At 40.2% G+C, this 11993-nt stretch overlaps 2 protein-coding genes and 1 long non-coding RNA gene across 3 annotated transcripts; 1 reads left to right on the top strand and 2 right to left on the bottom strand.

Annotated features, from left to right (window-relative positions):
* Window positions 1-573: 573 nt before the first annotated feature.
* LOC120321186 lies at window positions 574-1579 on the bottom strand. The gene is made up of 2 exons (XR_005560774.1): window positions 1374-1579; window positions 574-1290 (listed from the first exon to the last, which is right to left on the bottom strand). It is a non-coding gene; the product is annotated as an uncharacterized LOC120321186 (long non-coding RNA).
* A 4339-nt stretch (window positions 1580-5918) lies between these two features.
* LOC26534937 lies at window positions 5919-6337 on the top strand. The gene is made up of 2 exons (XM_015197367.3): window positions 5919-6065; window positions 6118-6337. Exon 2 carries the CDS (start codon window positions 6123-6125, stop codon window positions 6258-6260), a length of 138 nt encoding a protein of 45 aa, XP_015052853.1. The 5' UTR covers window positions 5919-6065; window positions 6118-6122; the 3' UTR covers window positions 6261-6337.
* A 2266-nt stretch (window positions 6338-8603) lies between these two features.
* LOC120321056 lies at window positions 8604-9020 on the bottom strand. Its single transcript, XM_039372343.2, has 2 exons — window positions 8876-9020; window positions 8604-8823 (listed from the first exon to the last, which is right to left on the bottom strand). The coding sequence occupies exon 2, from the start codon at window positions 8816-8818 to the stop codon at window positions 8681-8683; it is 138 nt and encodes a 45-aa protein (XP_039228277.1). The 5' UTR covers window positions 8819-8823; window positions 8876-9020; the 3' UTR covers window positions 8604-8680.
* Between the last annotated feature and the right edge of the window lie 2973 nt (window positions 9021-11993).

Genomic DNA, 11993 nt, shown 5'->3' on the forward strand with positions numbered 1-11993 from the left:
AAATGCGCTGGCCATGAAAGGTGCCAGTCCCGGCGCTCTTTTGCTCATGGAAGGCGTCGCCTGCTCAGGACATTGAACTATGAGTTCGTGGCGTGGCCGAATTTCTTCCATGTTCGACTCTCCCACGCGTCACACCCTCCAACGGATGTGTGTGCCGTTTTCGACACTTTTGCTAAATTTATTGCCGATTAATTTTACATTTTTTTGTTCATATTTTCCTCTTTGTTGCAATATTTGCGACGGAGAGGGGATTGGAACAGAAAAGTGTTCCTGGTGGCGCAGCAGACTTTCATTCCCATTTTAAAAAGAATATTATGGCAACCTAGGAAATTTCAGTTTGTCTGAACATAAACCGAATTGCGAAGACTGTAATAATAATAAGACAAAGATCGAGGTTAAGTATAGGAACATCTCTAATCACCATTAGCCAGGGATTGGTATAAACTTGTTAAAGTCGCTGGTTAGCTTATTATTTAGGTTTGAAAACATTATCAATGATAATGAAATATATGTTGTCTTTATTATGCAGTTTTCACCGAAACGATCCGTAAAGAAAAAAGAAAATCGCAGTTCTTAAAGAAATTGCCAATACTAGCACACAATACAAATTTATTTTCACAAGTCGTAAAAAGAGTTTTACATTTTACAATTGTTGTTCCCTCTTAGCTTTATCTTATTATACCCGTTACGCGTAGAGGAAAAAGGTATACTATTTTCGTTGACAAATATGTAACTGGAATCTAAGCAAAGTAGACATATGTAGCATCAAATCAATTCCGGACATCCCAGCCCATTTGGTAGGTTTATTTGGCCCGAAAATCCATTACACAATGCATATGCAACTTATCAGCTATAGTAGATATTGGAGCGCGGCAACATAAATCACAAAATAGGATCCAAATGGCTGGGACACTTGTGTACGCGCTAGCCATGAGAAACTGGTAATTAAGAGAAATATATTAGTCTAGCAGCTGATTTAATTATTTAACGATGAAGTCCAAGTCGCGGGCGCCAAAAGAGGTCCACCGGCCCGACCCAAACAGCAGCCGGAAACACCTCTTCAAAACACATCACAGTCACAAAAAAGCATCACTGTCCGGGAGGGAGAAAATTCCCAGCTGAGGTGGTCTACGAGTCTGAGTTCATGCCGCAGCGAACTCGTCAGAGGGGCGAAATTCTGTAATTGCACCAGCGCGCATAATTCATATCAAATGACCATTTTAAAATCCTTTTATTTCGGTGCGTCGCCCATCGCTTCCATATCTTTCAGCTCGTTTTGCACTTAAACAACTGTTTAGCCCGTTATCATGTTCAAATTAAAACAAAAATAGGAAAAACGACTACTACTACAGAGTGTCTCGACTATTACATACCGGGGGTTGAAAAGGCAAAACACCTAAAATACATGTAGGGGTATTTATCTTCTATGCACTGGCGGCTTAGACCATGCTTTGCTCTGTAAGCCCTACCATATTTATATCATAGGTTTCAAACTTTAAATGTGTTCTACGCGAATATCTTAAATAGCAGACTACAGCAAATTTATATATTTTTAGGTATTTATGGAATAAAGGGTAGTTCGATTTAAAACGCAAACAACTGTTTCTGATACACTTTTTTTCAGTGCTCTCCAGCACCCCAAAATATTTGAAATAATAATTCTTCGAGATAAATTACCCAAAAACAGGTGTGTCGGTGTATATGTGTGCTTCTCTAAATTACCCTGATGGTCCTGCTCCTGATGCTCCTCCCCGGGTGCCCCTCACTCCGCTGCCGTCTCCACGCGAGACAATGACACAGAGCCACCACTACCACCATCACGACTGCAGCAGCATATCACTCTGCCCTCCTTTCATCCTGCTGGCCGTGTACCCTTCTGTGCTGTTTCCATTCGGGCTACTTTAGCCCGAACCCAACCCAGTGCAAAAGTCCAATCCCATTTCGTAAACTCGTTGGCTGGCAGTCGGTCAGTCGATGGCGAATGGGCTTAAGTGTTCGGCTGACCCGCTCTGGTTCGTCCTGCGTTTGGCATTTAGCATCAGGAAATTATGCTGACGCTGCCAACTGGCCACAGCATGGGGAAGGCATGGGAATCGTGCGACCACTGAGATTGGACCGGGCAATCAGCGGCGTCTGCAGATGTGCTTGCCCATGTCCACTTCCATATCCGTGTCTACGTCCCTTGTATCTGTCCCATCTTTGGCGTCCCTGACTCCCGCATCCTAGTCCAGTGCCTGCGCCATCTTCTCGCTTCTGTGGTGTCCTCATTAAACTTGCACACACAGGACCACTCTAATGAGTTCCATATGCTGTCGACCATTTCGGTAGCAGGGCATCCTAGTCGCCTACCAGTTGAAAGTCTGATACGAGTAGCCAGCATCAGGATATTCCCGTTCGACGCGTTTGCAGTGCTGTCTCACACATCTGGGTGCATGCTATGGCATATTTTGAAAAGCAATGAAACGCACGTGGATTCCGTGAAGTAACGCTGTTCGATTTTGGGGAACGTTTAAGTTAGCTGTCGTTAAGTACCTATCTTACTATAATGAATTACCTACCAACCTTGAAGGAGATTATATTACTCTCACCTTTAAGTTGTTTGATTTGTTCGCGTCAATTGAGGACCTAGACATTCTCTGAGTGCAGCTTATACGTCGCATGACGCCTGGCATACAGAACGAGTGCGCGATACTCGCACAAAAGTTTACACTCACGATTCCACAGCATCCAGAGGACTATTTAGTTCCTGATAGGTGCATGCAGCTCCACCCAGTCACAAACCAGGCTGATGCAGCTGCCGGAGACTGGTCACAAACATCCCGGCCGTAAAACATTCGGGTGACGGCGACACAAAAGGTCTGATGAGGACCGGAGGACGGACGGACGGCTGTTGCCTCATATGTGATTTACCCTTGCCTCGCCATGGCATGGGTTGCTTCTGGTCGGGCCGCAACTTTTGGAAGGGGTAAATGCGACTGCACCGACTCCACCACATGGTTCCTCACCCTTCACAGTGCGAGAACAAAAAGGCGCGAAAATCCATTCGCACATAAAATGCGCCACAGTGTGCATTATTTTAATGTCACTGATAAATCATTTTTATGTCGGTGCTAAATCACAAGATGGACGAGCAAATGCTGTATTTTAAGGCAGGAACGTAGGAAGGGTTCGGGTGTTACACATGCACCTGGGAAAAGGTGTGTTCCGGGTACGGCTTATGGGTTTTAGCTCCACTCCGGCGGTGCACTCGCATCCGTCCATTAAAATCCGCTCCAGTTTGTCCAAAACACGAGCAGGACTCCTGCTGCAAGGTCCGTTTATTTATTATTAATGCAAAAAAGACCCCGAGGACGAATTGCATTGCTCCTCCAGCTCCGGGACCTGCTCATTTTTCAGTTCCTGGACCAAAACTTGGAATACGCAAACTGCCCTTAGTGGCTGCCGCCTGCTCATATTTCGTTGTCCTAATCGGACGAGGCGCGGCACTGCAAAAATTCATCTGTTTGCGGTCCAAAACGTGCCGAGCCAGAAATAATGTGCACCGGAATTTGCTCGGACTAACGGGCGCACAACACGGTATTTGACTTAGGCCCAGGCCCAATCCAGCGGCATTGCAACCAATAAACCAATAAGAGCATCAAAGCGTTTTTTAAAACTGAGAATAAAAAAATGACTCAGATGTAAAGAGAGGATTTTTATATGATTATTGTAAGCTAATTATTTTTCAAAAATGTGAACTCTTTCTTAAATATATTTTCAGTAACAATGCAAACACAACACTCACTTAGCGTGCACGCCTAAAACCCAACCCAATATTTATAAATTAGTCGAAAACTTATTTATTAGAAAATAATGGCTTTATAAATTGATTATAAAGAGGGAAAAGATAATTACAGTACATAGCAGAACAACGATAAACAATTTAATAACAATTAAACAAAAACTAATATGGATTTTGGACTCGAGAATCATGTCGTCTTCTTGTCCAGAGATCGCCAAGATACTTTCGCATAAGCTTTCTTATCCTTGGTCGAGAGAGCGGTTATGATGTCGTGAAGGTTATCACTAGGAAGGATCGGTCCTCTCTCTGATATTTACCATATACCGAACGAGTCCTGGAATTCCTGGGTGATCCTAGACGATGTAATTCGACAGAAGGAGTTGACAATGAAGGCAGAATCGCCTTGCGAGTTGTGAATGGCATCCTGCACGCTTAATACTCTTATAACTCTAAAAAAATATATTCTCTCTAATATACATATATGTAAGTTATCCAACCCGTAAACATAGCACTCTATCCCAGTTTATAAACAAATATTAAATTTCAATCTAGGCGGCATTTCCTTTGTCTTTGTTTTTGTCATTGCCTTTGCCAGCGCTTAGCTACCCGCTAAGATAAACAATCAAACTCAAAAAAAAAAACACAGCTTCCGCTTGGAGACCAAACCATGGTCAACTTATTGCGCTTCAATCAAACTGCATCGGTCAGCATAATTGAATTTCACAATGCAGAGAAATAATTTTAGCATCAAGCTTTTATTCTAAACATAATTGAAAGTTCAAGAAGTTTCCAAAGAAAAACTTCTGGCCGAGGTTGATTGGATCAGGATTTAAAATCTAAGAGTCAGTCTGTTTGGGGATCGGATCGAGAACGATCGAAAATAAAATCAGATAATAGTGTCTTGTAATATTGGTTAAGTGAAAAAGTTGATCACCAATAAATTTATTAAAATATAAAAATAAAATATTTTTTTAAAATAATTTTTTAACATCAATTTTAATTTGTATGTATATATATAATGTAGCAAACTTATCAGTCGGTATGACCCGCTCATGCTTATTAGTTTTCGTGGCTTTGGTATCGTCGTTATCACAGCACGTTCCATTAAGAAAACAAATACTGGATACGTGACACTGAGTGAGACAAGTGAACAAGGAACAGGATCTCTTTTTAGGCAAACCCTTGGAATTCAATGGCAACGATAATGCAACCAAGTTGATTCTTTCTATAACATCTTCGGCCCTTGCTAGCGCACATAGCTAAAAGCGTCTCTCGGAAATCTCTGAGGCGGACCTGCACAATGTAGTGTCAAATTTATCTATGGGGATTTTGTCGTTGCGGATTCCGTGTAGATTTCGAAAGTTTGAAATCTGTCAAAAATTCTTAGAAAGATGGGAAAACTAACAAAAGAGAACGCTACTTTTATAACTTTTTTTAAGTTTTGTGAGTTAATGTTTTTTGTCCTTTACTTGCGTTAGGAACGGCCTGGCCAACATGGTTTTGGCATGAAGACAAAAATGGGCAATATTCCTTTGGATATTTACAACTTTTTTTTTGTAACTTTGGGTTCCATTTACTCTGAATCCTTTTTTTTAGGGACCTACAGCCTTAAATTTTATAAAAAATCTAATATAAAACAAGAGAGAACGCTATAGTCGAGTTCCCCGACTATCTGATACCCGTTACTCAGCTAGTGGAAGTGCGGGAAAGAGTTTTCAACGTTGACAGTTTTTGGCGATTTGTGGGCGTAAGAGTGGGCGTGGCAAAAAGTGGCAAAAAACATTTTTCAAAAGTGTGGGCGTGGCAGTTTTGGGCGGTTTGTGGGCGTTAGAGTGGGCGTGGCCAAACTTGCGCTGCTTCTATGTCTTGGGAGTCTGTATGCTTAATCTCAACTTTCTAGCTTTTGTAGTTCCTGAGATCTCGACGTTCATACGGACAGACAGACGGAAAAACGGACGGACAGATGGACAGACGGACATGGCCAGATCGACTCGGCTATTGATCCTGTATCAAGAATCTATATACTTTACATTGTCGGAAACGCTTCCTTCTGCCTGTTACATACTTTTCAACGAATCTAGTATACCCTTTTACTCTACGAGTAACGGGTATAAACACTATGAGCTTGACAGCTTAAATTTTTTACAAATGCTGTCATTGATCACCCTGTCGAAATTTGTCAATAATCTGAGTTGTTCCGGAATCTATATCTAAATCGTTTTGGACTGGTTAACCACAACACAAAAGTGCAGAAATACAACTACTTCAAAATTAATTTGCCTATGTATGTATAAAACGATGATTAATATCAACTAAAGCTACGCTTACATCTGCAGACAAGATGTTCCGCACACTGTCCATTGAACCGATTAGAATCGAGGAGCGCTCCAAGGATGAGGTCCGTGCTAATATTTTGGTGTTTACCGTCACCTGTGCCCTCATTCGGTTTTTTCCGATAATCTTGAGGAAATTATCGTAGTCAAGGTTAAAAATGCGATTGTGAGCTTCCGCTTTGGCTGAGATAAAACCGATAATAAATATTAACATATAAGCTAACACCAAATTATTATAGCAGATTTAAAAACAAGAGAAGAGCAATAAGAAATAACAATAGCAAAACGAATATTGATATCCAAAACATCGAAAACATTTTACAAAATGTTGGATGCTCGGTTTGTGGGTGTTTGTGTGGGCGATCTTTAAAAGTAAACTTAGGACAGCGCCACTATAATTTGCATGCTTAATCTTGAATGTAAGCTTTAGTTTCTGAGAACTCGACGTTCATAAGGACAGACGTCCATGCCTACCTCATAATATTATATATACATAAATATGTATATACAGTAGAATCCGGTTATAAAGACTTTCAAGGAACCGACGATTTTACGTCGTTATATCCGGAAGACGCACTATCAGAAAGGTAGAAAACAATTTTTTTTGTTTTTGTTTATTTTTTGGTTGCCGTGTTCGTAATTTGTTTTAACCTAAAATTAATTCTTTTTTTTTTAACATTTGTTAATGCACTAACTCACATTTGGCGAATTTACGCATTAAGTTTTATTGGAAAAAAGCTGAAAAAACTAGAAATATAACGGGACATAGGGAATGGAATATAGGCATGAGGTCTGCACACGCACGCTGTAAACATTTTTGTGACGTCGGTCACAGATAGATACATACATTTCTTACAGAGTTGTTTGATGCTTAAAATTGTTGGCATTATTTTGCTGTATTTATACCCGTTACTCGTAGAGTAAAAGGTATCGTTGAAAAGTATGTAACAGGCAGAAGGAAGCGTTTCTTAATCAGGATCAATAGCCGAGTCGATCTGGCCATGTCCGTCTGTCCGTCCGTATGAACGTCGAGATCTTAGGACCTACAAAAGCTAGAAAATTGAGATTAAGCGTACAGACCGGAGAAGCAGCGCAAGTTTGTCGATTCATGTTGCCACGCCCACTCAACCGCCAAAAACTGTCGGTGTTGAAGACTCTCCTTCGCACTTCCACTAGCTGAGTAACGGGTATCAGATAGTCGGGGAACTCGACTATAGCGTTCTCTCTTGTTTATGTTTGGTCACCGCCTGGAGCCTTTTTTGGTTTTAGATCCCTAATAACAACATCAATTCAGTCCGGAGATAAAGTGCCTGCAAAACAACAAAGAAATTAAGACAAATAATAAAATATTGTCACTAAATCCATTTTTAAACAAAAATGGGGTACTAGGAGTGGGAGGAAGACTGCAAAACTCCAATGCAGAATTTGAACTTAAACACCCAATCAGTATAGAAAAATGTTACCTAACATACTTATTAATAAACAAGAAAAAACGCAATAGTCGAGTTCCCCGACTATCTGATACCCGTTACTCAGCTAGTGGAAGTGCGAAGGAGAGTCTTCAACACCGACAGTTTTTGGCGGTTGAGTGGGCGTGGCAACATGAATCGACAAACTTGCGCTGCTTCTCCGGTCTGTACGCTTAATCTCAATTTTCTAGCTTTTGTAGGTCCTAAGATCTCGACGTTCATACGGACGGACAGACGGACATGGCCAGATCGACTCGGCTATTGATCCTGATTAAGAAACGCTTCCTTCTGCCTGTTACATACTTTTCAACGATACCTTTTACTCTACGAGTAACGGGTATAAATACAGCAAAATAATGCCAACAATTTTAAGCATCAAACAACTCTGTAAGAAATGTATGTATCTATCTGTGACCGACGTCACAAAAATGTTTACAGCGTGCGTGTGCAGACCTCATGCCTATATTCCATTCCCTATGTCCCGTTATATTTCTAGTTTTTTCAGCTTTTTTCCAATAAAACTTAATGCGTAAATTCGCCAAATGTGAGTTAGTGCATTAACAAATGTTAAAAAAAAAAGAATTAATTTTAGGTTAAAACAAATTACGAACACGGCAACCAAAAAATAAACAAAAACAAAAAAAATTGTTTTCTACCTTTCTGATAGTGCGTCTTCCGGATATAACGACGTAAAATCGTCGGTTCCTTGAAAGTCTTTATAACCGGATTCTACTGTATATACATATTTATGTATATATAATATTATGAGGTAGGCATGGACGTCTGTCCTTATGAACGTCGAGTTCTCAGAAACTAAAGCTTACATTCAAGATTAAGCATGCAAATTATAGTGGCGCTGTCCTAAGTTTACTTTTAAAGATCGCCCACACAAACACCCACAAACCGAGCATCCAACATTTTGTAAAATGTTTTCGATGTTTTGGATATCAATATTCGTTTTGCTATTGTTATTTCTTATTGCTCTTCTCTTGTTTTTAAATCTGCTATAATAATTTGGTGTTAGCTTATATGTTAATATTTATTATCGGTTTTATCTCAGCCAAAGCGGAAGCTCACAATCGCATTTTTAACCTTGACTACGATAATTTCCTCAAGATTATCGGAAAAAACCGAATGAGGGCACAGGTGACGGTAAACACCAAAATATTAGCACGGACCTCATCCTTGGAGCGCTCCTCGATTCTAATCGGTTCAATGGACAGTGTGCGGAACATCTTGTCTGCAGATGTAAGCGTAGCTTTAGTTGATATTAATCATCGTTTTATACATACATAGGCAAATTAATTTTGAAGTAGTTGTATTTCTGCACTTTTGTGTTGTGGTTAACCAGTCCAAAACGATTTAGATATAGATTCCGGAACAACTCAGATTATTGACAAATTTCGACAGGGTGATCAATGACAGCATTTGTAAAAAATTTAAGCTGTCAAGCTCATAGTGTTTATACCCGTTACTCGTAGAGTAAAAGGGTATACTAGATTCGTTGAAAAGTATGTAACAGGCAGAAGGAATCGTTTCCGACCATATAAAGTATATAGATTCTTAATCAGGATCAATAGCCGAGTCGATTTGGCCATGTCTGTCTGTCCGTCCGTATGAACGTCGAGATCTCAGGAGCTACAAAAGCTAGAAAGTTCAGATTAAGCATACCGACTCCAGAGACATAGACGCCCACACTTTTGAAAAATGTTTTGATATTTTTTCATTTTTGTATTAGTCTTGTAAATTTCTATCAATTTGCCAAAAAACTTTTTGCCACGCTCACTCTAACGCCCACAAACCGCAAAAAACTGTCAGTGTTGAAATTTCTTCTTCGCACATCCACTGGCTGAGTAACGGGTATCAGATAGTCGGGGAACTCGACTTCAGCGTTCTCACTTGTTTTATTTGGAAATATGTGTGCCTAACTTTCTTATCAGCAGATGGATAATTGAAACGGTTAATGGTAAAACACACCTCTAAAAACAGTGCTCCAACATCAAATAGCCACTACCAATTCATTTAAGTAAATTAACTTAAGTTGAAAGAGCTCTCCGACATTAACTACCATTTAAGGGAAACTTAAGGTCTTGACTTTCGTGTTGCCCATTGGCGTCTACACCTTCTCTTCGCAGCCTTGACGAGGGGAATATAAATCAAACAAACAAACCCCATTAGCATATTATCAGCATCAAATTGTGACATTTCCCGTCATCTTAACTTCAAGTGAGAAATCTGTCACGTTGCATTAAGTCGTCTGGCGTGGTAGCCCCCAAAAGCCGCAAGGATGATACCGGGCAAGGAGTAGAAATAGAGTGGGTTAGCCGGAAGCCTGGAGCAATTCCCGGAATCCGGCTCACATAATTATGCGTGTAAACAAGCTGATGATGGTGCGCTGACGTGTGACGATGGCGGTGACTGGCAGAGTCACATTGCCCAAAAGGGTTAAGTGCTGTTTCCCCGTCCTTCTCATCCAGTCATCCTCGTTCGAAACATTCAACCCAACTAGGGGAAAACAAATTGCCGAAATTCCACAAGGCCTTCAGCTAGTTTAGTGGCCCAGCTTCACGGCTGCTGATTTATTCGCGTAGTGCTGACAACAATTAGAAAAGTTACCGCAGGATGTGCGCGCACAACACCCGAGAAGATGTGTCCTCTCCTGTCAGGACCAATTTCTCACCCGATCCCTGCTCACAGTTCTGGCCCGTTGGAGCTGTGTTTTAATTTGACGAAAGACTGACGACATCTCATTAATATTCATTCCCTGCTAGGCGCTTCTGGGATTTGCGGCCATATATTCTGTTTATGCCGGAGTAAATTCATTGCCTGCGTCTTGTGGCTGCGGATGGGTACGTCGGCTGTTGCTGTTGGGATAGCTTGATGTCTCGATTCTAATGAGGCGTTAGATGTTCATTTTTACCTTGAGCTTTGAAGGGGTTAATATGATAGGATTTTGTCTAGTTGAGTTATTGAGTAGAGCTTGTCCGCTGTAGGTTTACAAAGGGGTAAGACGTGATTTCTTGCACGGAAGATCATAATAGTGCCAAATCATAATAGTGCCATGAGCCATAAATGTAAGCTCCGCTATGTGGCTTTCGGGTGAAATCTCGAAAAGTCTCGATTTCTAATTTGTATATTTGCATATAACGCGTCTTATGATATAAGAAAAGTATCTTATAGTCGTGCCACTCCACCATAAGGTTCTCTTCTGTTCTTCTGTTTTGTTTGTTGAAGTTATATGGTGAAATATGTCTAAAACTAAGCGTACCTTTCACCTATTTCCCCCTTACTGTTTCATAGCGTATATTTTATACAGGTGAGTACTAGGCTCTACAAAAATCAAATACATCGACCTATTCTATTTTAATTATAACCCTTTTTACGCCCACAAACCGCACAAAACTGCCACACCCAAACTTTTGTAAAATGTTTTGATAATTTTTCATTTTCTTATTATATAGTATTGTAAATTTCTATCGATCTGCAGAAACACTTTTTGCCACGCCCATGAAAAATGTCTTGTTATTTGTTTACATTTTTGTTAGTCTTGTAAATTTTTTCTCGATTTGCCAAAAATCTTTTTGCTACACCCACTCTAACGCCCACAAACCGGCAAAAACGGTCAGTGTTGAAATTTCTCTTCGCACTTCCACTCAGCTGAGTAACGGGTATTAGATAGTCGGGGAACTCGACTATTGCGTTCTCTCTTGTGTTTTATACACTTGAGTTCCACGGCCACACCTGCCGTGTATCGTTCGGCTCGATTTACGAGAATATAGAACGAGGAACTTTATAAATAATATTAAGATCTAGTTATGTGCTTAAAAAGTTAGAATCGAGTGCTTTAAGAATGACAGAGAGTTAAGATAAGAGATAATAGGATAAAGTCTATTATAGTCACAACATAATGCTCTGTAGGGGTCATACAACTCAAAGTTAGATTAGCAATAATTTAAGATTAGGGGTACGAAGTTTTAGTGTATCTGCTTGAAACAGAGAAGTTTAGTCGACTAACAACTTCACAACGAATAAGATTACAAATTATTTAACATTAGTCCACTGGAATAAGAAGGTAACATAAGGCTTGCATCCCAATTTAGGCGCCGTAATGCTAAAAGTAAGAGGTTTTTATACCCGTTACTCGTAGAGTAAAAGGGTATACTAGATTCGTTGAAAAGTATGTAACAGGCAGAAGGAATCGTTTCCGACCATATAAAGTATATAGATTCTTAATCAGGATCAATAGCCGAGTCGATTTGGCCATGTCTGTCTGTCCGTCCGTATGAACGTCGAGATCTCAGGAGCTACAAAAGCTAGAAAGTTCAGATTAAGCATACCGACTCCAGAGACATAGACGCCCACACTTTCGAAAAATGTTTTGATATTTTTTCATTTTTGTATTAGTCTTGT

The sequence above is a fragment of the Drosophila yakuba genome, chromosome 2R, assembly GCF_016746365.2.
Source record: "Drosophila yakuba strain Tai18E2 chromosome 2R, Prin_Dyak_Tai18E2_2.1, whole genome shotgun sequence".
NCBI classification, from domain to species: Eukaryota; Metazoa; Arthropoda; class Insecta; order Diptera; family Drosophilidae; genus Drosophila; species Drosophila yakuba.